The sequence below is a fragment of the Myripristis murdjan genome, chromosome 19 (genome assembly GCF_902150065.1).
Source record: "Myripristis murdjan chromosome 19, fMyrMur1.1, whole genome shotgun sequence".
Classification (NCBI taxonomy): Eukaryota; Metazoa; Chordata; class Actinopteri; order Holocentriformes; family Holocentridae; genus Myripristis; species Myripristis murdjan.
Window position 1 is genome coordinate 16,515,763 of NC_043998.1, and position 26,559 is coordinate 16,542,321.

The following is a 26,559-nucleotide window of genomic DNA, read 5'->3' on the forward strand; positions in this document are numbered from 1 at the left end:
TCATTTTGATTCACATTTATTCATGAGAAGGTGGTTTAGGGACCACAGTTCATTAATGACCAGTGTTCATTTAGACATGAGGGCGATATAGGAGCAAAATACAGCACACTGCTAAACCACACAGTCTTTCAAAAATAAAATCAGTGCACAGATAATCTTACAAAGATTGCATAATATACAGAAAGGTTATAAAATTTCCCAGAAATAGTGCAAGTATACCACCACCAGGAAAAACAACACAACCGTCTTCTGTTTCAATGCCAATGTCAGTTTCCTTTACAACCTGTTTTCCACAGAGCCAAAATGGTTTTTCCTCCTCTATACGTGAGACACTCTGTACTATACTTGATGTGATTCTTTCTGTTCTGGCAGCAGGGGTTAAAGAAGTGCAAAAAAAGCAAATGTTACTTGGGTGGCTACATTTTACTGAAACTAAACCCACAGACAACATTTGGATACTAGAGTATGACAGACTGAGTAGAATGTTTGCTGTGAACAACACATATCCAAATATTGCACTTTGGAAAAAGATAACTTAAAAAAAAAAAAAAAAAAATGTACCAAAAAGGCATCCATCCTTCCCACGCACAAGTAATGCAGAGCCAAGACTCTGTGCCCGAGTTCACGGCACAAGGCTACATGTGTGCAAAAAAAAAGTTGACAGTTTAAGTTATCATAGTTAAAAAGGTTAGAATATGCCAACCAAATCATATGAATGTTAAAAACCTCAAGTGTGTACTGTAGTCTATAAAATATATTTGCACTGTATGTCTTTCCCAGCAAACAGCTTGCCATCAGATAATAGTCATCATCAAAACTCACAAAATTTGCTTGAAACAACTCCTCATGCTTTTAAAATCTAATTTTCATACTTAGTAAGAATGAAGGACAGCATGGCAAATTAGCTCTCTCTCACTTTGTCGAGTGTTAACAAACAGAAAACCGAGGTAAAACGCAGAAGCAATAAAATCGGTTACAATACAAAAAAGTAAAGCAGTGCATTAACAAACATTTTAAGTCACTTATCCCAAACACGTCATATAAGACTTAAAAGCCCACCACTGAAATCAACATTTCAAGCATATGACCACTATAAAGTATGTGCACTCCGAATTTAACAGGTCAACTTAAGAGCTGAACTGCAGTTGAGAGACAGAAGATGGATTCATGTTGCAAGGCAAAAAGAAAAAGGCTCTGGAGAGGCATTTTGTGCCACGCCCAGCCTAAACAGAGGTTACAACTTCATTAAAAAGGCCTCTCAGTATAATGACTGGATAATCCTGACAAACGCATGCCAACAACAATGACTGATACCAGTAGCGTCTGCCCCAAACACCTTAGGATGCCTTTACAAGAAGACGATCAGATTCTACTCCATGGTTGTTCTCTAGCAGGAAAGGAACAACTACCAGGAAGATAAAACGGACTGTCAGTGCTTCATATGAAAGGAGGACACGGTCTTTGACTTCATGCATGAAACACTGTGAAGCAGAATGCATTCTTCATTTTAAGGGAAACGTGATATGTAGTTTGGGTATGACTTTCTCCTACTTTACCAAGTCAGGGGCCATAAGGGTCACACTCTCAATCAAAAGATTAATTGCTGACAACTGGTTAGCAAGTATTACAAAAAAATTTAAAATAAATAAACACAAAAAACACAATTCCTGCCTAGGAGCGGGATGTGTTTGCCTGCTTATCTTCACTGACAGGCTACATACACTCAACTGAATGAATCACATTTGTCTCTCAAGTCTGTTCTTATTGTATCTATAAAGAAAGTTTCTTTCAATTTCCCTATAAATATCAACCTCTCACCTGAATTTCATGAGGAAATTACAATTTAACGGTTTGCTGATAGGTATTGCACCAACAACACACCTCCCAGTATAAGTACTAGCTTATTTAAGAACATCCCCAAGATAGTCATAGCTATACAAACACACATATGTACAATAAACACACACTGAACAGGCTAGATAAATCAAACAAAACACATTTGTGAGATTACACGTGGCACCAAAGTGAAACAGAGTGACAAAGGAGCTCCACAGATTAATGTATCTGTTGAGGAGGAGTTGGTCACTCCTATGGTACAAACCCCCTCTCACTGGAGGCCCAACATACATTCAAAATCTAGTGTCAAAGACAACTATCCCTACAAAATCTGGCTAAGAAAATACTTTTAAAAACATCACAAGAAGCCCCATACATATCTCCATCTCAACACAATTTCTGCCTCATTTCTCCGTGTTTGAAGTTCGTGCCCATGACAAATGTTTGATGAGGACAGTGTGCTACATGTACTGGTGTGCATATTCTCTTCTACATTCTCAAGCTAAGAATTCTACTTCAGAGCTAAATCTGTTGAGAGGAAGGCCACGGGGCAGCAGTCATCTACGCCAAACCCTCATCCCAACATCCATCTGCCACATTTCAAGATAGTCAACGTCCTCTCGAGCATGCATGCTAAGCTGCTCCAAAAAAGCAGGCCTCTTTTTCTGAGTCCTGGAAACTGTGGGGAGATGTGTTTATATGTGGGTTTAGACAATGAGATGTGCATGCTGGTGTAAATGAGGAGAAGGGACTTCAGCCTCAGTGAAAAACAGTAGCAATCCCTCTACTGAGCAGGTAGTCATGTGAAATGTTCACCTGTAATGAGTGTAAGGACCCACTAGAGGGCACTGTAAGAGGGAGTGCTGCTGCACAACATGACAAAGCATCTCTTCTACTGTACGTTAGTGCATCTGTGCAGCAACCAGGCAACATGTAAACTGCCTATTGCCCAACATAAATATATCTATTTCACTAACGATTTATCCACATGCTACTGACACCAAAAACAAAAACAAACAAAACGAAAAACAGCACCTCTCAGTGTCAATGTGCCAGGAGGTGTACGAGTGTGTGGTTCAGAGATGTGCTGCTTTGGTACTATCATGGATGGATCCCAGTACTGCTAGTGCTGAAAAAACACGTTACTGTTTCACAAACACAATGGACGAAGAGTTGAAGAGACGAGCAAAAACACTTAACCGTAATGTCTCCCATGGAGGAGAATGGATGGAAAGTATTAGAAAGCATAAATATTATATATATTTATATAATTTATATATAGTTTCCATTTACCGACTCCCCGTGAAGATTAAAAAAACACAACATTAGAAAGAGGAGTTGGTGTCAGGTCAGTGTGTCTTTGAGAAAGACTGCAGGCCCCTCGGTCAGTGCGAGTCAGAAAATACAAAGCACCAGTGGATGAGGGTAACAGACATGCACACCTCAGCTCCGCAGAAAGAGGGCCTTGAACACCCCCAGCCCCAACACACACAGACAGTCCCAGTTTATGCAAGCCCCCATCGTCTAGGGTCCTGCCCATAGTAGAGGTCTGTCCCGATTGTTTGGGGATGGTGGGCGGAGTGTGGAGGGGGCGAGTGCTGGCGTGTGCCCACAGGCAGCTGAGCCCTAGCAGGTCAGTGTTGAGCAGCGCCGCCCCCACCCCTCTCAGGTGGAGTTCAAAGCTGGTGAACGATGCTGTCTGTGTGGTTCACTGAAACGGAGCCGTCCTGGCGCAACCGCTGCCACTGGAACGTTGTGCTGAGAGAGCCCACTTCGTCCTCCTCGTTCTCCTGCTCCTTGGCAAACTCCATGAACACCTGTTCAGGTGAGGAAATGGAAAGCAGAGGAGAAAGGACAGGAAGATGAAGGACTTAGGACGCTAAGAGTTAACAAATGTTGATGCTGATGTAATGGATATTAGCCTTATTGAAAACATCAGGGGAACAATGAACAAAAACAATCTGCACACTGATAGGTAAGTAAGTTGTAAGTTATAAGTGTACAAATGTATTAACACCACCTTTATACACTTTGGGACTAACTTCCAGCGTGCAGATTCAACTTCAACTTCAATGATTTCCATTCTGTCCAGCACCTACTTATTTTGTTTTATACAATTAATTGTTGTTTTATAAATGTAACTTTTTTTCCCAAACAGAACTTTGGTATGTTTTAAACAAGCTCTCTCAATAAACTTAACTTGACTCTTCAATTTGATGTAAAAATGAAACAGTTAATGGTGTGTGTGTTTTTTTCCCCTGCTCAGACACGTTACAACGTACCTGTTCTAAGGTAGACTGGGAGAAGTTGTACTCTTCAAAGTTGAAGGTTTGTTTAGCTGAAGATAAAGGGAGAAAGGACACATTAGAGCAAGAATCCATTCAGAATTCATTGAATATGTCAGTAAATATGAGCCAGATGGCCTGCAAGTGTGTGTGTGTGTGTGTGTGTGTGTGTCTCGAAGATCAGCAGTGACTCACCACTCTCTAACTGAGAGAATGACTTGGCCAGTGATTTGACATCTTCCATGGGGATCTTGTAAACCATCAAAGTGGCAAAGCTGCAAGACAGCATCAGCAAACATTAGCATCTCATTACACACACACACACACACACACACACACACACACACACACACGCACGCACGCACGCAAAGTGTTGGGCTGGACCTCACCTCTCCTGTCGAGCAGCATGGGGGAAGATTCGGAGGATCTCCTTGTGCAGCAGCGCCACCTGCTGGAGCCCAGTCAGCTCCTCTCTGAGCTTCACCTCCAGGCTGTAGCCTCGACCGTACTTCCCTTTTAGATGCTGGATAGAGCCAATACATCTGATGGGGTGAGACAGAGACTTTAAATAATGTCTGCTGCTTCAGAAATCTCTAACTACAGAACAATGCTATGAAATGTGCTGTGTTAACGTATAAAGGATGCCACACAGTTGAATCCCACTGCAAGAACAAACCTCAGCTGGCCAGAAACCATTATAGCCACTCGGTCACACACGGCCTCAGCCTCTTCCATATAGTGTGTGGTCAGGACAGCTCCCCGCTGCCGATTCTTGAAAGCAGCACGAATGGCCCTCCTACACACAAAATATAATGAGATCAAGGAGCCGTTCAAGCTGAAGTGTAGCAGTAAATGGGAAGGCCCAGGTTCAAGTCACTGTGAGAGGAAGCATCCGCCCTGTCAAAGTATCCTTGAGCAATACGCTGATGCCCTACCAGCTTCCAGCCGTTCTGCAGGTGAACCTGCACTTTGACAAAGGTTATTATCATGGACTGAAAGTACAAAAACACTTTCGTGACTTGAGATAAAAACAAAAAATATTAAAGTTAAAAAATTATACTACGTTGCCTGGCTAACAAACTAAGTAAAACTAAGTCATTATTATCACTGAAATATTTTGACGATTATCACAGTATCAGTAAGAGTATCACAAATAAATATGGGGCCTTATAGCCATCATGTCATGTCAACTACAACTGAGGAATACTTTTGTCATCTATGAATACTCAAATAGTGTCTCACCACATGCGCTGTTTGGACTTGGGATCCATCCCTGTTGAGGGCTCATCCAATAAGACAATCTGAGGATTCCCAATCATACTCAAGGCAAAGCACAACTGTAAACAAAAGAGATAACATGCTAGTCAGCTCCATGTGCAAAAATCTGAGAGAGGAAGTATTAACCTGATAATGAGGAGCTGAAAGTGTGTTTGCACTTGGCAAATTAGCTGAGATGGGGCAAACTTAACCTAAATCTATTTATCTTTTATTCATAAAATCTCAATGAATTATTGATTGTGAATAATGCAAGTCTCGACTCCAGTGAGACATAATTAAGTCTTATTCCAGTAAGGCCAAAAGTTGAAAGCTCCAGGATTGCTGAGTTAGTTTAGGGAGGGAACTGAGTGAAAATGGAGGATTTGTTGTTCTTACCTTCCTCTTAAGTCCTGCTGACAGGCTCTTGGCTTGCTTGTTCAGGTGGTCCTTCAGCTCAAGAGCATTCACCACACTGCGAAACAAAACAAATCCTGTCATTGAGTGACAAATCACAAAGTTTGACAAGGATGACTATGACTGCATTATACAAAAAATTGACCTTAGTTGACAGCAGCTTTGGTTCACAAATGCCAACCTACAAATCCATTTTGTGCTGTGAGTAAAAGCTGTGCCTCGACTGCTGACAAGGCTGGGGACACAGAACACTCAACACACACATACCTAAACAACTGGCATTCACACACTTTCGTCTTGCATCACATGGGCGTGCACACTTGACAATGAATTTGAACACGCACTAACACCAAACAACCCCCTGATCTTGCTCAGCCTTCACTGGTTATTGCAGGACTTTGAGTCACACCACACAGGGACGTCACTACTTGCAAGATTCGTAAAGAACAAACATATTGGAAAAAGTTGTGATGGGCCCAGACACAATAGAGAGCACAAAGATTAAGTTCCTATCTCCCATATGCTACATGATCATCTGTGCTGACTGTCCATTGTAGCAGCCTCATACTGGGAACAATTTAGTGTGCTTGTGGAAATCAGTCATGATGGCAGACTTGTGGATATGGTAACTGAGGGTGATAGCTTACCGTTTGATGATGCCTGGTACATCCTGTCCTCGCAGGCCCTTAATGGCAGCGTAGATCTCCAGGTGCTCCTGTAGAGTGATCCTGGGCCACAGCGGGTTGACCTGCGGACAGTAGCCCACATGCTCTAGGGGGCTGTCCACTGGATGAAACTCTGTGCTATAGTCACCCATCATTATCTGGGGAGGTGTGAAACACAGATAAACACAATTTAGTATGATGTCATGAACTGATATTAATATTACTTATTCATCGTTATTCTTCCAAGGTGGACTTAGAGAAAAATGTAGAAGCAGTATTGTTTAAACACAGGACCAGCTGACAGCACAAGAGTCAGCCATGATCCAGGGGGAGCGTCTGAAAATATCAAAAGAGCTTTGAAGGTGGAGACATGAAAGGAGGAGGAAATATAAATCTGCTATTACTTCTTGGGGAATGGGAGGACACTGGCCAACAAGATGGATGAGCTAGGGCTGTTGACAAGGAGTTTTGGGGACACAGCAGCAAATGCTTCACCAAGACACGGTTGCAAAACTACATTCCAGAAAAAAAGCTTGGCCATCGACAGCTCTCTGACCATATGGGCGGGAGAGCACTCAGCCTGTGATGCAGGACACCGCGTGAGCAGGAGTCTCAGAATGCCATGGTGTACCACTGAGCAGAGCCATAGGTCCTTCTTACCCATCGCCATCAGTATAGTAGAACTCTGCCAAGAACTGATCCCCCCCCGCCGTGATAAACCTACCTGGATCTTTCTCATTGAAAATCTGGCAAAGCAACTGCGTTGTCATGACTTTAAGGTAAAACAAAGAATGTAACTGCTAATCTCAGAGGTATAACGGATAAGTAATTTACTGAGTTGTGCAATAAATTTCTACTCTCACAGGAATAATAAGCAATTATATTGCTACTGAAATTAGTAGCAAGTGATGCTTTTTGGAACAAGTTCAACAACAATTAAAATAGTGACTTAGCCCTCAAAGGTAACATGAATGAAATTCATGAACAGCATCTCCTATTACTGGTTAGACATGGAGGGTGGGTTAAACAGTGTGTACCTGGCCAGCGGTGGGGTCTGTATCACCAGATAGCATATGCATGATGGTGCTCTTCCCTGCTCCATTGGGACCCAGCAGGCCCAGAACCTCACCTGGGGAGACATCGGTTGGGATTTGTGAATTGTGACAGGTAAACTTTTTCCTTACAATGCTGTCGGAGCTTCAGAAGCAGACATGAAATTGGCCAAAAAGCCCAGACCTTTATTAGCAATCATTTTGTGTCACAATCTGTGTTGGTGTTGGCTGGTTTGACCAAGAAGTGAATGTACCTTTCCGAACACAGAAAGATATGTTCTTAGTGGCCACTTTCCTTCTCTTGCTGAGAGAAAAACCTTCTCTTCTGCCCTTGTACTGTTTCTTCAGGTTACTGACAACCACCACTGGTTTCTAAAGAGACAGGACAGCGAATAGAGAAAACATTAGCTTGCATGCAGTCAATAGTTAAAAAAGCCAAAAAAAAGCATAATGGATAAAAGCACACCACGCACACTTAACCGCTCCAATGCACCTTCACATCAGACAGTGTTTTGAGTCAAAAGCTCTTCATTAGTTGCCCTATGTAAAAAGTATTTATCTCTATTTAACATTATTTTAATATGGATAGCACAGTATAACAGCTGCAGAAAATGCACAAAGTGACATGTTTTTTTCTGACAGTAACAGATCAGAATAAGTAAATTCCCTTCAACAGGGTTCACAAACAAGCACCTACCTCTTCACAGCTCTGGCAGTTGAGCGCCTCCCTCACCCTGGCTTTCTCCATCTGCACATCCTCATCCTCATTCAGCCCTTCCTCCATGTTCCTCTCCACTTTGGGCTTGGCCTTGGATGAGATCCTTTGAAAATTATAAGGAAATATCAAGGTTTGGGTCAGCATGCTGTCACTCAGTCAACTCATAAAAAAACATATTCTTCAGATTAAAATATTCAAGATGCTGATTTTCTATTTAGTCTAAACACAACTTTTAACAATCAGCTATTCTGTCCAGAGCTATAATGACTGTGAATCAGATGTAAGCCTCCATCATTACAAGATAAAATGGATTAAATTTACATTTTGGAACAATTTGAAATGTATGTGTTGATGTAGATTATAGGCAATGAGCCTATATGATAAAGCAACTATCTACTGAGGTAATAATCTGAGTTATTCCCTGTAATCTCGGTTATCACCTGCAGAACTGGTCAGTCTTCATTGTCCTCCCTCCGTAGTGGATCTCTAGCCAGCGAAGCAGGAAAAGCAGCAGGATGCACTGGAGATAGGGCTGAACAAGGCAATGGATACATATTAAGGTGACCAGAATCCTGTACAATTACCATTTTTTATGTATTTGGATATCAAAAAAGGTAAGTTAAATTAAATACACACAGCTACAACTGCAATGAGCAGATTCTTCCACAAGAAGTTCTCCTCATAGAGGGAAGGGAGGAAGGTAGCCTGGAAATGGAAAAATGCATCAGCAAATTAACTGAGTCTCCATTTCTATCATTTTCTTAACTGGAGCCACGGTCTAAAAACCCTGACAAGGACTGAAATGTACACACATCATCCCATTTTCACCGGAATTAAGAGCCCGATGAAAACCCTCCTGAACCAGCAGATATCAATTTATTCTATTTGCAATTTAACAATTTGGACTTCTACCGTAAATTGAGAGAATATGCAGTTAAGAAGCTTGCCAAGTTTTCAGGGGAGAAACAAAACACAAGATGCAGCATTTTAGTTGCAATAAATCCAAAGGACAGTAAAACCTTCTGCAAAAAACTGAATACTGATTGCCTGTGGTTCTTACCTTAGTGATGCAGTTGAGGCAGCCCATGAGAGGGTAGAGAGGGTTGAAGAAACACAAGGCATTGTGCAGGTTCCTGGTCAAACCAGGATTATCATTCACAAAAGACAGCTGAACCAGAGAGGCAGACACCACACAAACCTGCAGCACAAGACACACATACATAAAGTTAAGCGCTGCAATGAGTAGCTGGCAGCATGTTCTAAAAATGACTGACATCTTTAAGTCGAACAACACACCAAAAGTGTTGTGTTGCCACAGTTAGAGTAACTGATCCCAAACGTCAATGATTTAGGAAGTTTTTTGCATTGTTTGTATTGTATATAAACATTGCTTATTTTCAACTGCAGTGTTCTTCTTTACAGGTAATGTTCCCAGAGTCTACATCCTCTCTCACCATCATGGAGACCACAGAGAAGAAATCCCTGTTGCTCTGGACGCGGGCAAAGCCAAAGGAAACCACATAGGTGAAGAGGATCATGGCTGGGCCGAAGCCAACGATGCACAACACCTAGGAGCAGGGAGGTGGAGGATGGAGCGAAATGAAGGAGTGATGGTGTAAAAGTCAAAAATCTTTGCTAGCAAGACTTTTCATTATTTTATGCTCATGGTTTTGAGATATTCCTTGGAGATGAATTAATTAAGGACTCTACTCCATCTCTTTTGCCTAAAAAAATAGGTGGAAAAGAAAGCCCAGACTCGGTACAGCTAACATTATTCCATGCACAGACTCACTTTTCCAACTTTTTGATGTTTTAGATACCCCATTAAAAACACCTTGTTGACATCCCTGCCACCACACACCAGCCACACAAATAACATAACATGACTTTCTTTCTTACATCTATAATCAGTTTGGTCCATAAGTATTTGGTCAGCGACACAATATTGATAATTTTTCCCTTGTACACCTCCACAGTGGATTTGAAATGGAGTAATCAAGATGTGATTGAATCCACTGTGATGGTGTACAAAGGCAAAATTATGGATATTGTGTCACTGTCCAAATACTTATGGACCTAACTATATACTGACTTTAAGAGTGAACCTGTAATAAACCACTAGATCCAATACTATATGTATTACATTACATTACATTACATTACTACATGTATACAACAACAGTACAGACCACAGCGGTGAGGTTGCTGGAGGTGAGCAGGTTGCCAGTGTGGAAGGAGAAAAGGATGGTGGTCATGCAGGAGAGGATGAGGTAGTAGAAGGGGATGTCCACTGCTGCCTGGCCACACCAGTAGGCCGAAGGTACCATGCCTGAAATACGGAGTGTGGAACGGCAATTGATCTGCAGGGGAGAACACAGGCAAACAAATATATCATCACATATTTAACAGGTTAGGCTGCTAGAATGTTTTCCACATTTTTCCACTTGTTTTTTTTTTAATATGTTCACTGGATTTGGGGTTTTGCACTCCACTGAGGATCCTATTGTTCAAACACAACCTCCTTTTCACATGAGGCCTTAACACCTAACATGGATGCAGTGTAATAGGGTTTGTGAGGTACTATAGATTCTTAGCTGTTTATAATTAACAACTTGCTGTACAAATAAAATAATCAATCTTATCATCATTGGGGGTGTGTGGCTACCTCTCTGTCTCGAGTGTGGTCCATTGCAAAATAAGCAGGCATCCCAGCTGCAAGCATGCCAAGTATGATGGCCTCTATGTACACCAGGGCGTAAGATGTAGCATCTGGGATTTGCTGAGGGATAGTCATGATAGAGGCATTCAATCAGTACCTTTAAAATTCACTAAAAAGCAAATTACAACAGATTACATTTTACAGAGCATTTTTGTTGTTGAATGCTCACATAGTCGAAAGGTTTGGTCCAGGTTCGGATTTGTCCGGTACCGTTCAGGCCTCTTAAAAGAGCGTTGCTGAGTATGTTGACAGCCATGGGTAAGGAGTGGACCGTGGTGCTGTTGAATGCAACACTGTATCTGAAACCCTGTTAACAAACGAAAAAAGGAAAGCATTTAGAATGGCACCGGTGCCCTTTTTACATGTTGGCAGGTGACCGACCCTTCCACCAAGTGCCTCTTCACTGATAAAATTGGTTCTCAATTAGAGCACTTAGCAGCAGAGCAGCTCTTGTAATAAGAGCTCTTCATTTGCAACACTACCAACATAGGCTGAGGTGATAGAGGGAATATGAGGCCACGACTGTTTTTTTTTTTTTTTTTTGATCCGGTCTCATCAAATATCTGGCAATACCAAATAAATTCAATCTGTCCAATATGAAAGTGACCTTGCTGGATCCTGTTACGTTGATGGCGGCGCTGTGTGGTGCTGCCGCCATGTAGTCCATCTGCTTCATCATCTCCACCTTGATGTCCTGAGACTCCAGGTTGTGGATAAAGTCAGAGATATCAGAGCCTGATGAGAAAGGGAAAACAGACTGCTAAATACTGGGGGGAGACGACATGTATTCAAAGATTGGAGTTGGGGCAGGGGAATGTTAACAAACAAATAACAAATACTCAAAGACGACCATATCAAGACGGTCAACCGGAATTGCAGCTTTAGGACAAGAGGTCACCACATTACAAAATCATCATCATCATCAACATATTTGTGAAGGACAGAGATGTGAATCATCTCATTGAAAGGGTACATTATAACAGTACGTTCAGGAGGCACAAAATATGGACTTGCCATCATCTTACAATTTAATACAATGTCTAGGTTTCATATTTTCAGACTGAAGGATTTATTGTGAAGCTAATTTCCGGAGGCAAAGTATCAGCTGTCAGATTTTGCCCTACAGCAGCAACTTATTATCCATTAAAGAGACAGATCCATCCATAAAATATATTTCTTTTTATTTAGAAAATCTCTCTTGGACTGACCAGAGGAGTTCTGCACCAGGAGGCTGGTTGCGTACTTCCTGGGTGCCTGGTTCCTTTTAAGCAGGTAGATGGGCAGGAACTGTCTGTCAGGGGAGTGGATCTGGATGTTTCCTGTGGCCAGGGACAGGACCAGCACTGCTGCCACAAACACCAGGAACAAGGCCAGACTGGGTGAGAGGGGAGAAGATGAGGACAGAAATGATGAATGGAAGAAGAGGAGAGATACATGGTGTTAGACGAGGGGGAAAAAAAAGGTAAAGAAGAACAGTTAGATGGGACAAAGAAAATTGAGTCAAATCACCCCTGTTGTTAAAACATGCTGGTTTGTGAGCAGAAAGAGGGGAACTGCACTTGCACATGAGAATGGAATTATGGAAGTTGAGTGAGTTTTATAGTTAATTTTTACAATAATACAACTTTAGCATGGTTTTATTCATTAGATATTACTCAATAAAAGAGGAGATTTGTAGGTAAGGATGTTCTGTATACTAGGATAAGTGTCTCAGTCTTGATTGATTGACATGAAACGTTTGTTTTGATGGAAACAGCAAGAATTTTTTTTTTTTTTTTTAAACTATTTAAGTTGTTCAGTTCATATCAAGTTTTTGTAGATGCTCACGTGTAGACAAAGGCCTTCCTCTCTCTGCGCATGTTGAGCATGTGGAGCCAGGCTATGGTGCTGAACTGCTGCCTCCACAAAGCATGGCCTACCACGGCATCTGGCTTGCTGTCTGAGAAAGTCAGCAGCCGCTGGTCAGTATCTTCTGAGGGGGACGCATCGTACTCATCCTCCACCTGCTCCTGATTAAAAACACTATAGTCTGGGCACAGACACACAGACACACACACAAAGTCAAAGAGAGATACTGGTGTGTAAGTACATAGCCCTTTTACTCAAATGGATCATTTCAGAAGAGAACCTTGGCTTCGTTGCTGATTCTCTTCAGATTAGTGCAGTAATTCTACACTCACCAGCTTGGTCCACTTCGGCTTCTGCCTCTAAACGGAGGAAAACATCTTCCAGTGTTGTCATGGAGACCCCATAGTTGATAATTCCCAGATCAGGTCGACAGTCAAGCTCTGAGAACAAGCCTGCAAAAGACAAATTATCATTTGCATCCCTGAGATGGTGCTGGTCAGTTGGAATCACAGTCAAAGCTGGGTCTAAATTACTTGTAAATATTTCGATTGTTAGAGAATAGCATGCAAAGTGGAATTTTTAATACTTTCATGTGAATATCTTAACCACTGTACCTGGCTTTCAATGTGCTGCCCTGTATGGGGACAGACACTGGACTGGTACCCAATTAGACTGAAACCTACTGCTGTATATGGCCCAGATCTAGTTTTAGTGCACTGTACATCAATTATCTGACTGGAATTGGGAAGTATTATTTTTATTGCTTACAGATAGTGAGATCTAACCTGGAAAGGTGTCCATGCTTTCAAAAGGCAGAGTAAATGTCAGCTCCGCCTCTTGTTGCCGTGACAACTTTGCCTTTGGAACATGCTGCTTGACCAATGATGTGATCTTATCTGCCTCGCATCCCTCGCTAACAGACATTCTGTGGAGAAACAGTGTAAAAAGTTACCTAAAAAGATATACAGATGTGGCTGGGATATAACTTACAGACTTTACAAAATGCATCCACAAAAAAACAAGCAACATAAAAATATATTTACATTATTAGTGTGTATATTAGTGTACATTTGATGTGTTGTGAGGCAACAGCTACTTGCCTGAGATGGTATCCCACACCACACTTGATCTTTAGATACAGTGAGGAGCCGACACACTTCAGTTGGCCTTGAGAGATCACAGCTTTGCGATCTGGAGATAAAAATGTGATATATGTTGTTTAAGACAGCCATTACAACAGTAACAAGTAAAGACTTACTACAATGATGCCATTGTGGTTTTGCAAGCTACATCTAGCTGGCTAAAAACAATTCCAAGACCTGCTATAAAAGTGCACATATCGGTAGTAATCCATGTCACATAAGGTTGTGCATAATTACCAAAAGGGAAAACTGGCAGGTTTAGTTAAAGATAGAGTAGACAGGGTATTTCTTTCTGAATCAAAGTTTGAAAGACAGTAGCAGCTATGTGCAAACACTGTGTAAAATTTCTTAGTTCAACGGAAGTTTTCATACTAGCAGAACATTTATCCACATTAATTAAAAAAGACATTGCTCTAAAGAGAGAGAAAAATGAATGCTACTTGAAAAAGCGTACCAGCCAGTATGTCAGCCTCATCCATGTAGTGAGTGCTGAGGACCGTGACTCTGCCGGCTCTGCGGCTCTTCAACAGCGACCAGACCTGGTGTCTGGAGCAAGGGTCCATCCCTGCAGTGGGCTCGTCTAGCAGTAGGATCTAAAACGAGCACAGATAACACAAACTGGTCAGTGTGGCAGGAAGCAATTGTTAGCCTGATAGTGCTATTGACACAAACCTTAAGAGCTTCCAAGCTCAAACATGAGATAAACAAAAATTGAAAGTGAAGACTATTAATTAATGCCACCATAATATGTCAATTTGTCCAGTGGCAAGCTCCGGGTACCTTGGGATCTCCGAGAATGGCAATGCCCACAGAAAGCTTCCTCTTCTGGCCTCCACTCAAATTCTTGGCCTGAGCGGTCATGATCTTCTCCAAGTCCAGATCCTTCAGCACTTTGGTAACCTATAAGGCAGACAAACACAGTCAGCCATCTAAAGCAAGAAAAAGTGGCAACTAGGAAGGATCTATGCCAGAATGAAGGGGAGAAAATGCATGTGAGACATATCACTCTTAATTAATAAGTCAAAAGTTGATCAGAGTTTCAAATTCCATGAGACCCTGAATAAGAATGGATATGGAAAACTGATGGACAAGTTTCTGGGTTGCGAATACATAATTTTTACTATCAATTGCTGACTGGGTTTTTCCAATTACATTTTAGCAACTTGGACATTGATGATTCCAACTTTCCCAGTCATATTGATCATGTGAATGTCTATACACATTTATCTTGCAATTACTGTATTTCTAATATCACTTGAAGGCAGCAATAATGACTACTCATCTCATTAAATGAACTTAAAAACAACATTTACAAATAAAAACAGACTGTTCAATCAGTGTTTGTATGAGTGCTTTCTACAACTTACCTCAGCATCAATGTCTGCAGGCAGTATGCCTTTGATAGCAGCAAATATCCTCAGGTGCTCCTCTACGGTGAGCACATCAAAGATGATGTTGAACTGGGGGCAAATGCCCACCAGCTGCTTCATCTCTGCCCCATCAGCGATCTCCGCCACAGGGGAGCCATAGATGGTGGCTGACCCATCAGTGGGTGGGCAGATGCCACACAGGATGTTCATTAGAGTTGATTTGCCAGCCCCGCTGTGGCCCAACAGAGCTGTGATCTGGCCCTCGTAGATGTCAAAGGTCAAGCCTGGGGAGGGGGAGGTAAAGCACGAGGATAAGGGAAGGAAAGCGCTGAGAGCAATCAGGAATTGCATATAAACAATAGAATGAACTCTGAAAAATTTGATATACTCTATAGACCAATTGATTTAGTCTGCCAGAACTCATTGATTTGTTGTCATATCACATCACCTGCTATTTGAGAAACACTTGACCTGAAGTGAACAAATCAAATGAAAGTGCCGAGTCCTCACCTCTCAGAGCCTCCACCACGTTGTCCCTCTCCTTGTATACCTTGCGGATGTTATTGATGCTGCCGGAGGTGGAGCAAAAGGGCAAAGAAACAACAAAAAAAGGGAGAGAGAAGTGTAAACACACCAGCTGGGTCAGTGTGAACAGCAGCTCTTAGGTTACAGAATGGCCCCAAAGGGCTTCAGCCAGGGCTAATGGAGCCGTTGTGTCTGGCACTGGACCAGGAAAAGAACAAAATGCCCTTCTCTACGAGCTTGACATTGATTTCCTCTGGAAACACAAAAAGCCTACATTTCTCTCCTCACGCATTAATATCAGAAGAGTCTCTAAATGTGTGGTCAAACTCTGTAGTTTATCCAGCCCTGCAACAAGTTACACTTCCAAGAAGCACTTATTACCACTGTCTAGGAACACTGAAATGAACAGCAGCTCTTAGTTTACAGGCTGGCCCCACAGGGCTTCAGCAAGGTCTACTGGAGCTGTTGTGGCTGGCACTGAAAACAAATTCAAATTCTACTGATACACATATGAGTTTGGACTTTTACCGGATTGCCTCTTTCCCTCTGAACTCTGGTGAGACAGGTTCGACGGACTCGTCCCCACCAGGAGTGCCATTCACTTCTGTCTCGTATACCGAGCTCACTTCCACGTAGCGCTTTCTGCGCTTGGACCAATAAGACGGCTTCAGGAAGTACACCAGGGACCGCCTCATACCAAATTCACCTGAATATGGGACAAAACAAAAAGGATAACAATCACTGTGTGATGAGATGATCATGGAAGATAAGATGAGATCAAACTTTAATAATCCCTGTGGGGAAATTGGGCTGTGACCATTAAAAAAAAATAGAATACAACAAAGTAAAAAATTGTGTATAAAGAAGAAAAGTACTCAGAGACATGCTCCACCCATGCTGCTTGCTTATTCTGTAATTTAAGGTTCAGGAGGGACAATGCCACATATGCCATATTTTACAAAGTGGACAGAGGCTAATTGAGCTGGACCTGTTTATTGAGATTTTAGCTCAAGTTCAAGTGCTGATTGAGCAAGCTAAGATTCAAGATGTGTGTGTGTGTGTGTGTACACCTACCTGGAAGGACCTGGTCTAGGTAGACAGCCAGCAGCAGGTAGAGGACACAGTCCAGTACAAGCATGAGCAGGGGGACGTAGAGAGGGTGAGGGCCATTGGCCAGAGTGGAAAACACAGCACCATCTCCCTGGGCCTCCAGGTACACCACCTACATGCAAAAGAAGTCAAAAAGACCATGGCTGGAAGGCTTATATATACTTCAGCTACACTGAATCACTTATTATTAGTATTATTAGTATTAATATAATAAGCCAATGTTTATGAAAAGTGGCTGAGAATATTTCAGTAAGTCTGCAGCATTAACAACATTACCAAATCCTAGCAATAGACCGTTTTTACAGCTGCCATTTTGGCATGAAATAGCAGGCAAACGCAGGTGTTACTCATGATATTAATTAAGGCTCTGTTCCATTTAACAGAGCCTTTCCAGTGAGAAACTAATAAGCTTATTAAGTAATTCAATGTATGTCATATTCCCCTAGATGACCAGTGGAGTGCATTACCTGTGCGATGCCAATGGAGAAGGCACTAGGGGAGAGCAGGCAGAGCAGCCAAACCAGAGGCTGTGGGAAGTCTTTCATCAGCACAGTGAACAGCGACAGGCAGCCAAACACCACTGTCAGCATGGAGCCCACTGTGCTGGCAAACTTAGGCTTCTTAAACAATGGAGTCAGCATGAAGGAGAAGAAGATCTGTGCAAAGAGAGAGAGAGGGATGAAAAGCAGGCAGGAATATGATCAACAGACGGTCAACATCGAGCAGTAAGTGACACAGAGAGGCTTAGAGATTAAGCTCCTGGGGGTAATTTGGAATTAAAAGCCAGAGGTCTAATCCTCACCATGTGTGCTTATGCATTACAACAACTTAGATAAGCCAAACTGTGAAAAATGCTGAAGTTGAGGTTTAAGGCTTAATGATTTGGGGATGATACTAAAGGATATATTAGTTGTTTTTATGTTAATTTCAGCCTATGGCACGAGTGTGGATGGCACACTTTTGTTTTGACTAGCAAATACCAGAAAACTCATGCATTCCCATTCCCTTCCACTGTCCACTCTGAATCTTGACTCACTGTAAACTTTTGCCCTCTGTAACTGCCAGTATGTATCACACAGGCTCTAACTATCTTGAGCCCACTTTCTCATCAGTCACATGGTCTTGTTTATCTCACTGTGTAAATGACATTCCTCTATCTGTTCAGCCAATTTAGCCTACTCAGACTGACTTGCTTCATCTCTGTATGCTGCACCCACACGCGTGTTGAATAAAGACTTTGCTCAACAACACCGACCCAGTAAGAGGCTCTTTTTCCTCAACAATGTGGTCACTTAATCCAGATTGCAGTAGATCTTCAAGGTGACCCTTACCCAACTGAAACACAGCAGTGACTATTATCCAGACTTAAGAGGTAAGGGAATTTTTTGAAGCAAAAATTTATATCACTGTGTTTGTGCTTTGATTCTCCCAGCAGGGTGACATGATCCCATACTTTAAACTGTGTTGTTCACAGAAAAATAACAAACTGGGTTTAGCTGAAGAATAAATGGGTTATTCTATGTGTTCTGGGACACTGAAAGGCATACCTAATGTGGTAAACAGTTAACTGAATGTTGTGGGAGCGTTAATGAAATACTCTACACTCTGAGGAATAGTATTCAGAGAATACTTTAAAGCATTTGGGGAACACTAAGAGAATTAAATAGTGTTCAGGGGAACACAGAAAATAATTCATCTGAATAAAACAGTCACATAGGCAGAAAGAAAATTGGTTGTAGCACCATCAAAAACAATTATACGAACAGTGGTGATTTTATAGGTCTAGCTAAGTATATGTATGGTTATTAAGTCTGAGAAAGCATTGAAAAACGGAGAAACAGGTCCATATAAAGATTGACTCTCAGATTTCCTCCAAACAGCAATTCTGATCTGTAAAGCGAGAAGAATGCCACAATTACGATCTCAAGCAGCCTCATTAAAAGATACTTATGCGAAGCAAAAGCAAACTCTCCACAGACACAAAGCTGAATTAGAACAGTCCGGTTCTAGCTCAGAGCCCATTAAAAGGAATATATAAATCTCTAAAAGCCATGTCCATCTCTGCCTGCCTGCTGCATTGAACATATATTTTGGCACTAAAAATGACTTCAAACGCCAAGGTCTAAATGTGGATTACACCATATTGAAAAAGATTGTCTTATTGTACGTTAAGGCTCCCAGGATGGAGTGCAGGAAGAGAAAATTGTTCATAGTATATAATCCTAGTCTACGCCATGTAGATCAGTTGAACTTTGGCTATCAGAGAGCAAATCAAAGATGACTCTGACTGATCCAAACATCTTGCCAACTATGATAAGGGATATTGAAAATAAAATGTTTAAAAGGTAGCTGAGTTGGTCTCAAAAGAACCCAGTCCAGGGTGAACCAGTCAGCCAGAGCTGAAGTACCACCAGAGTAATACAACTACCACCTTCTTACAGCTATGACACAGCACAGTGGGAAGAATGCAACAGAAATAGGAAATGTGCCTCCCACCTTTTGAGCGCAAAACCTTGTAGGTGGCCTTCAGCCTACACACAAAGATGAAGTCATGCTAACTATCGAGCTGGTAAAACCAGACTATGGCTGAAATGTTGACTACAGCCTCTCTCAGTTAGCAGTGGAAGAAGTCTGAACAACCGTAAACCAAACTAATGGCTACAAAAGTATCTCAGTTCACGAGTAGACCTGGGCAAGGAGTGATAACAGTGATGGGAGGGTTCACCCCCAGCGGATATAGGCGTGGTTACAGAGGCACAAGAAAATGCAGGTGCGGATAGCCAATATTTCCACCAGCACCCCAATATGGTCAAGCTACATCAAGATGCAGGCACAAAGACCCACTGGTGTTTTAGACCAGCAGTTTTAGACAGAACTGAGAGTGGCCCTGAAATAGGCAAATTAACAACAGGTCTAAAACAACAGGCCTAACCCTAACCTGAGCAAACCGATGCCAACGCATAATCACTTCTAACCAGTTTGACCAGTTTAGAAGCCCTGCTGTTGTCAAACTGTGGTTCTGAAGCTCTATGCCTGACACTAGAAATACAGAAACAGATGCAAATTACATTAACATTCCAGCAACACCGATTTAGACAGTAGATAAAAATGAGAAATCTACATTAAAAGCAAATACAACTTAGTGATACTGCAGCTCTCCTGCCATCAGTTCTCACAAATAAATGCTGATTTTCTGAAATTTGCAAATAGTCAATACTGTACTGTACGAGTAGCAGAATAATAGCAACAAATCCCATTGGCCCCCAAGCCTTTTCTGAAAATGATGATGGCTCGAATCATCTGTTTCAGTTTTCCACCTAGCATTCCTAGAAATCTGTTGGGTACAGGATTTGTGACAATGCAAATGTACTATTCATGTGCTTCTGATTGACAGTTCTGCAATTACAATCAAGAGGTGCAACAAATGTCATTATCTTCAAATCCAGCTGAACCACCATCCAGAGGCTCTTCTCCTCAACAAATATTTTCTAAGGCAAAATGTCAGCACAAAATTACTTCTATTATATGCAGAGCTACTCACAGAGGAGATTCCATAGAGAAAGATGAGGAAGAAGATGACAAAGAAGTCACTGTTGGGGAAGAGGGCAGTATACGTGGCAATGATGGACATCAGGATGGACATAGTGGTCACCAGAGCAGCGTACAGGAGGCCCCATGACAACCTGTTGTGGAGCATAACACAATGTGGGCACACACACAATGAAAGACAAACATACACAGAGGGCTCCTATAGATTATCTTCATACAATCAAAACAAAACACAAGCCTCTGAAACCACAGTGACTGGATCTCTCATCCCCCTCACTCACCAGAAAGCAGTGTCATAAAGCCCCATCATGCTCATGGTGTCTTTGAGGCGGTGCTCCTTCTCGGCTGCCACGTTGACAATGAGGAAGGTGACAAAGGGTGTGAAAGCCAAGACCAGGTAGATAGAGATGAGGGCATGAGGGAATTTCTGCACCTCCACAGAACCTGGCTGGCCCATCATCACCACCTTTAGGTTCATTTCACTCCACACCGCACGCTTTGTCTGCATCTAAACACAGAAGGTGGACATGCTGACAGTTAAGAAGTTATTAAATGCTATTCTGAATTAAACCAATTAGGCTGTTATTTTGCAATCCTGGAATTAGCTATATGAAAGATCCAATTTATAAAATGCACCCTTGATAATTCAGTACTAATTGTAAAAATATCTGGGGTTGATACATTCTTCTTCTAATGACAGTGACTCTACAACTACATCAAGACTAAAGCAATTCATATAAAGATAGATATTTTTTATACAATTCCTACAATTTTTCAAGACCAATAAATTATTTTCCAATTAATTTTCCACACTTTTCTGGGCAAGAAAAATATAATCTTTTATCAACATCATGCACGTTTTCTTTCTTGTGCAAGTAACTGATCCTCCACAATACACAGTGTATCATGCACTGAGTATCCAAATACACAGTGCAACATGCACTGTGTATTTAGCTTCTTCCTGGGGAGCGTTCTGCTGATTTTAGCCCGTCTCACCTGGATGATGGCTGCATCGATAAGAGACTGGAGGCGGATGAAGCCGGAGTACCAGTAATTGGCCGCTCTGCAGTTCACTGAGCTGGCAAAACAGTTGGCTGGGGAAGGATAACCACAATGACAATAACCATATAGTCAGCACAACTTCACACTGACACTGCCAAACACTTCAGCTTCATTACTAACAAGTGACAGCCTTATTGGCTTTTATGTGACTGTATCAGGGAAAAGAAAATAAACACAAGTGGCACTTTTTACCAATAGATTCTGTGTAATCACTGGGTAAGGGCAGCTGGTTGTATGGGAAGCGTAGTCTGTAGGAAGTGGCAGAGCTGTCCATGAATACCACTCCCACATAGCCTGAGGGCTCATACAGGCTGGCGTTCTCTAGGTCCTCCTCACTGGAAAACATCTCCAGACGATCCTGCATGTCTGAAAACACACAGAAGGCAAAAGTGGCGACCTCTGACACAGGTTAGATTTGAAAGTCTACTAGACCTTTTTCACAGCAGCCATTCTGACATGTAATAGCAGGTAAAGACAGGTGTTACTAATTACATTAATTAGGGCTCTGTTCCATGCAGGTCTAACAGAGCCATGGTGTTCATGCTGTTTCACTGAAATGGAACAGAACCTAAGTACCAGCTTTGATTACCCTGCTGTTCAACATTAAAATGGCAGCTATGAGAAAGCTCTATTGTTGCAGCTCAACACTACCTAAGGATGACAGAGGTCTGTTTTAAGGGTGATAACTGTGGGTAGTTCATGGGGAGCACAGAAACTCACGCATCTCCTGGGCCACCTCTTCCATAATGTGGTTGGTAATGTTAGTGATGGGCGTGTAGCCCAGGCCCTTCAGGAAGGGGGTGTCATCACGTTCCAGCTCCGTGGTGCTGATGCCTCCATAATAAACGTGAGGATTCAGCGTGCTGATGAGGATCAGGAGGCCCAACAGAAGCAGAGGTAGGATCAACTCCTGGATAGAGACATGATCATAACAAACAGTTCATGAGCATACAGGAAAACATACAGTTTGCCATAGTTCACTCTTGGGAGAAATGCTGTATTCTAAGCTGCTGAATTTTAGATTTCCCAACAGTTTTTTTTTTTTTAATTACTCTGCATAAAAGACTGTTTAACTGCAATGTATAACAGCTAAAGCATACACTCTTGGGAAACAGCAAATAAAACAAAAGCAGGTTTTACTTTAAAAAAAAAACCCTTGCTGAGATGCTTCGTATTAGAAGAGGATATATTGTATACTATGGTCCTTGTACTCTGCCCCTTAGCACATAAATCCTAAAAAACATTCCTGCAAAACTTCCCTTAACACGCATTTCTAACACTGCTTGTTTTCAAGGGCTCCAGCTCCACCACTCTATTTAGTCCTGTGTGATAGGAGCTCCTCTCTCTCGTGCGCTCCATAAACATGATGCCTCAGCTTCACCTTGAGTGACAGGGAGGAAATTGAAACTCTAAACTGGGTGCCAGTGGCACATCAAGACTTGAACTCAGAGCCAGCATGTCTTACAAATGGCCATAGATCAAGAGATGTTTGGGGGCTTGTGCCTCACTCAGTTCCATTGCCTAAAGTGGATCAAGTAGATCATACTGCATACAAACATCACCCTAACAGACTAACAACAGAAACAAAAGATCTAGGTCTCTAGAGATTAGGGTCATAGGGGATTAGTAGTCATGTACACAACAAAACTAGAAACTATTTTGGTTAACCATTAAGATAATCAACAGATTTAAACCAGAAAGTCTGTGACTTGTGCTTGCCACACAACATTGCGTAACACGATTAATGGGATTTCTTTTTGATAACAGACACGGGTTGCGCCAGGCTAAGACAGCCAATGACAAACACTGACATCTCTGGTATGTAGGAAAACAAGCGCTATTATTCACTACTCTGCACTGCCACTTCCTTAACAGCAGCTTAATTCCAGGAGGCCCCCAAATGCTACCCCCAGGAAGAAAAGATGAAACAGAAAGAGACATTAAAAATGCATTAGTGCAACTTAAATCCAAATGAAAAATGCATGGTCTTACAAAGACGAAAAGGGGAAAAGAGAAAGAGGGAAGAGGCATAAGTGGTATCACAAATTCAATTCCAAAATCAAAAGTGTAAAAGTTGGCAAAAGCCCTAGCAAGGAGAGATGGTTTGGGTTTGGTTTGTTTGTTTTTTGCCCAACTGCAGCAGCCTCAGGATTACAGACCCTTGTCCCAGGGTGTGATAACATGACAAAGATAAAAGGCTCACTTAGCAGAATAACAGATACCCAAAAAGAGAGCCCTCTCAGACCAACAGACTGAGAAATAAAACGTAACCCTGAGTGACAGTGCACCAGTCCTACAGGAGAAGTACAAAATGGACTAAAACAGTTCATCACCAATAAAGCAAACCTTCTAACCTTATCAAAAAGGTCAAATGGAGTTTGAGAGGTAAAAGACACTGGTTGATTTGACAAATGTAGAATACTTCACTTATCAGAAATAAAATAGTAAAATATTCAAAAGTAACCAAATACTTTGCCAAGATAAAATAATGGAGACAGTTAAAGCAATAATATAAAGAATGTAAAAAGCCAAACACAAAATTTGCATAGAGTAGCATAAATTACCTACATTATTAGGAGTATGAACCAATTAATTATTGATAACCGACTGGCCTCATTTACCTGCACAAGCCATTTTCCACACTTTGTCTATCTCCCTTCTCCATTTACTTTACTGTTACACTTATTGCTCCATACATAATCTACATAAGATGTTCTGATTATTGACTCTGTGGTAAGATGAGGTGTGTGCAATGAGGACAACTGTCAAACACAACAACAGAAGTGATTACTTGGATGTGATAAGCATTAACAGAGCAGAACTAGCTTGCATCTGAACTTATTCAAACCCATCCCTGGAAAACCACACACCTGCAGACTTTGTTGCTTTGTCCTCCATTTGATGAGTAGGTTCTTGTAGAGAAGACTTCTTGTTTGGTGCCAGACTCCAGCATCTCTCCTATATAAGGGCTGCATGCTTCCAGCATGCCTCATCTGGATGACGTACGGACGAGAAGTCGTCTCCCTAATGCTGGGCTCAGCTGCAAGTGAAAGAAATGCCAAAGAAATAACTAACTTCCACCCTGGACATCATTAAATTTATGTGACTGCAAGAGTAGCCAAGTAAAATACTTAACACATTTTAATAATATCACCACTGTTGGGATGCAGAGCCGGGCAATGTGTCATTTTTATACTGATAACGTGATACAATTAGATATCACCTGGACTTTGGATATTGCAATATTGTGACAGGGGTTGCCTTGTCCAGGATTTAAATGCTGTATCACAGTAAAGGGGTGACATTTTCTTAACTTGCCAGTTGTAGCTGTTCTATTATTTGCCTTTACCTGCTTGGTCATCATAACCACATTACTAATGACTGTTTATTAAAAATCTCACTGTGTAAATATTATGCGTGAGTACTAATAATATTTCCTACAACATGTCACTATATCAATATAGAGGTAATTGGTCAACAATGTAGCGATATTTGATTTTGGCCACATCAGCCAGACCTATGATATTCCTCCCAACACACTGATGCACCCGGGAATACATTGTAATGTAAGGAAAACTACCAATAAAATCAAAAAGTCCTTCATTTTCAGCATTGAGGGATTCATTTTAGCATTAATTTCTATTTTTCCTTGTGCATACCATGTGGAATTCTTCTCAGATGGCTGTTAGTTAATATAAATTTACATCAGCTACTGCTTATTGCAGTGAATTCATTTAATAAAGTAATCAAGACAAGACTATACCACAGTAACACTGGATGTAAGGTTAGCTTAACTTCTCCTTCTTTATAGTATGCAATATGCAGCGGACTGACGCTTGCCCTACTGTAGGTGGGTAAGTTATGGTACGAATAGACGAGTGTACTTTCTCATGGGGTCATGTTTTTAAGAAGGCGTATCGCAAGCAAAATTAACCCGTTATGGCTAAAGTCAACATTTACACAGTGCGGCTAGCGTATGTTAGCCAACCAAATAACCTGACAGGTGCGATGCTGGCATGGCTACCACTCCGTACGCTAGCCATTAAATGTGTTAACGTGAGGCACAAAACCGCTGTCCACTTTGTTGCCCAGGCTCAGTGGGAATTAGAAAAAGACAGTGGCTAAACAGAAAAGTGAAACTGAGAGCCAGCGTTGGCCGAGAGGGGGATTTGACGCTGGCTCCTTACGAGCTAAGCAGCCGTGGCAACTGACTGTACGCAACGCCACAAGCAGGGCAGCTAGCGGGATACAGCACAACACAGCTACTCATAAACACCACGCCAGAGAGGAAAGCGTTCCGTGTACTCACGTATGAAATACATTAAGGCATGTCTTTCCGCGACGTCTGCGTTTTAACGGTCTTGCATTTCAGCATTCAGGTGTTATTTTGTGTCAGCAAACCAGAGCCGAGGTCCTTGTTTCTCTCGCGTCGCCACTTCCGCCTGTCAAACGGCAGGTCCCAGAAAATGTGACGTCGACCAATCACATCTGGGTTACGTGTTAGTGACAGCGGTTTGCACCAATCACACGGCGACCAAAACGCCCCTTATTGTCCAATGATGCTGCGTTCATCATATTTGATTTACTGTAAATAATACAAACTGCTGTGCGGATGGAGCTGTTCATGTCACCCTCCTGGAGGTAATTACAGGTTGGACACTGGACTTGGTGCGCTGTCCAGTTTGTCCCACTCAGGTACGGCTGCAGGATGCCAACCCGGGCGGACAGTAAAACAGCAGGTTATTTTCACAGTAATGCAATCAAAGCGAGAAATTGCTGTTGTACTTCGTTTATGTCTGTTCTCGAATAAGAAGGTATCTGAATATGAATGTTTCCACGTATTGAAAAAAAAGACGTTTCCACTTCTTCCCATGTCACCTGAACGCAGCTTATGATGTTGCAATATAACAAATTCACAACTAGAAATGATCTGAATATTACTATTGAATGCATATTTCATGGCCATATCAAAAAGCTACAGCTTTTGTAGATAAATGTTTTAAGGCC

At 41.8% G+C, this 26,559-nt stretch overlaps 1 protein-coding gene across 1 annotated transcript; it reads right to left on the minus strand.

The window, feature by feature from the left end:
• On the minus strand, positions 1–25,874 carry abca5 (ATP-binding cassette, sub-family A (ABC1), member 5). The gene is made up of 38 exons (XM_030077625.1): positions 25,862–25,874; positions 24,423–24,592; positions 22,273–22,462; positions 21,745–21,918; positions 21,487–21,584; positions 20,772–20,998; positions 20,483–20,624; positions 17,409–17,597; positions 16,906–17,053; positions 16,360–16,537; positions 15,817–15,875; positions 15,304–15,590; positions 14,717–14,836; positions 14,391–14,529; positions 13,895–13,985; positions 13,580–13,719; positions 13,127–13,246; positions 12,774–12,975; positions 12,155–12,321; positions 11,554–11,681; positions 11,116–11,253; positions 10,893–11,006; positions 10,417–10,587; positions 9,682–9,795; positions 9,288–9,425; positions 8,864–8,932; positions 8,668–8,759; positions 8,207–8,330; positions 7,764–7,881; positions 7,495–7,586; positions 6,440–6,615; positions 5,775–5,850; positions 5,364–5,458; positions 4,798–4,917; positions 4,511–4,663; positions 4,317–4,396; positions 4,119–4,174; positions 1–3,653 (listed from the first exon to the last, which is right to left on the minus strand). Exons 1-38 carry the CDS (start codon positions 25,872–25,874, stop codon positions 3,513–3,515), a joined length of 5,049 nt encoding a protein of 1,682 aa, XP_029933485.1. The 3' UTR covers positions 1–3,512.
• Positions 25,875–26,559: the final 685 nt, after the last annotated feature.

What these genes read in the sequence shown, in the direction of transcription:
- abca5 (XM_030077625.1), bottom strand. An exon ending in AGAGGGAAAGAGGCAATCCG is followed by an intron (nt 15,876 to 16,359) that starts GTAAAAGTCCAA and finishes CACCTCCGGCAG; the next exon opens with CATCAATAACATCCGCAAGG. An exon ending in AGCCGAAGTGGACCAAGCTG is followed by an intron (nt 12,976 to 13,126) that starts GTGAGTGTAGAA and finishes GTCTGTGCCCAG; the next exon opens with ACTATAGTGTTTTTAATCAG.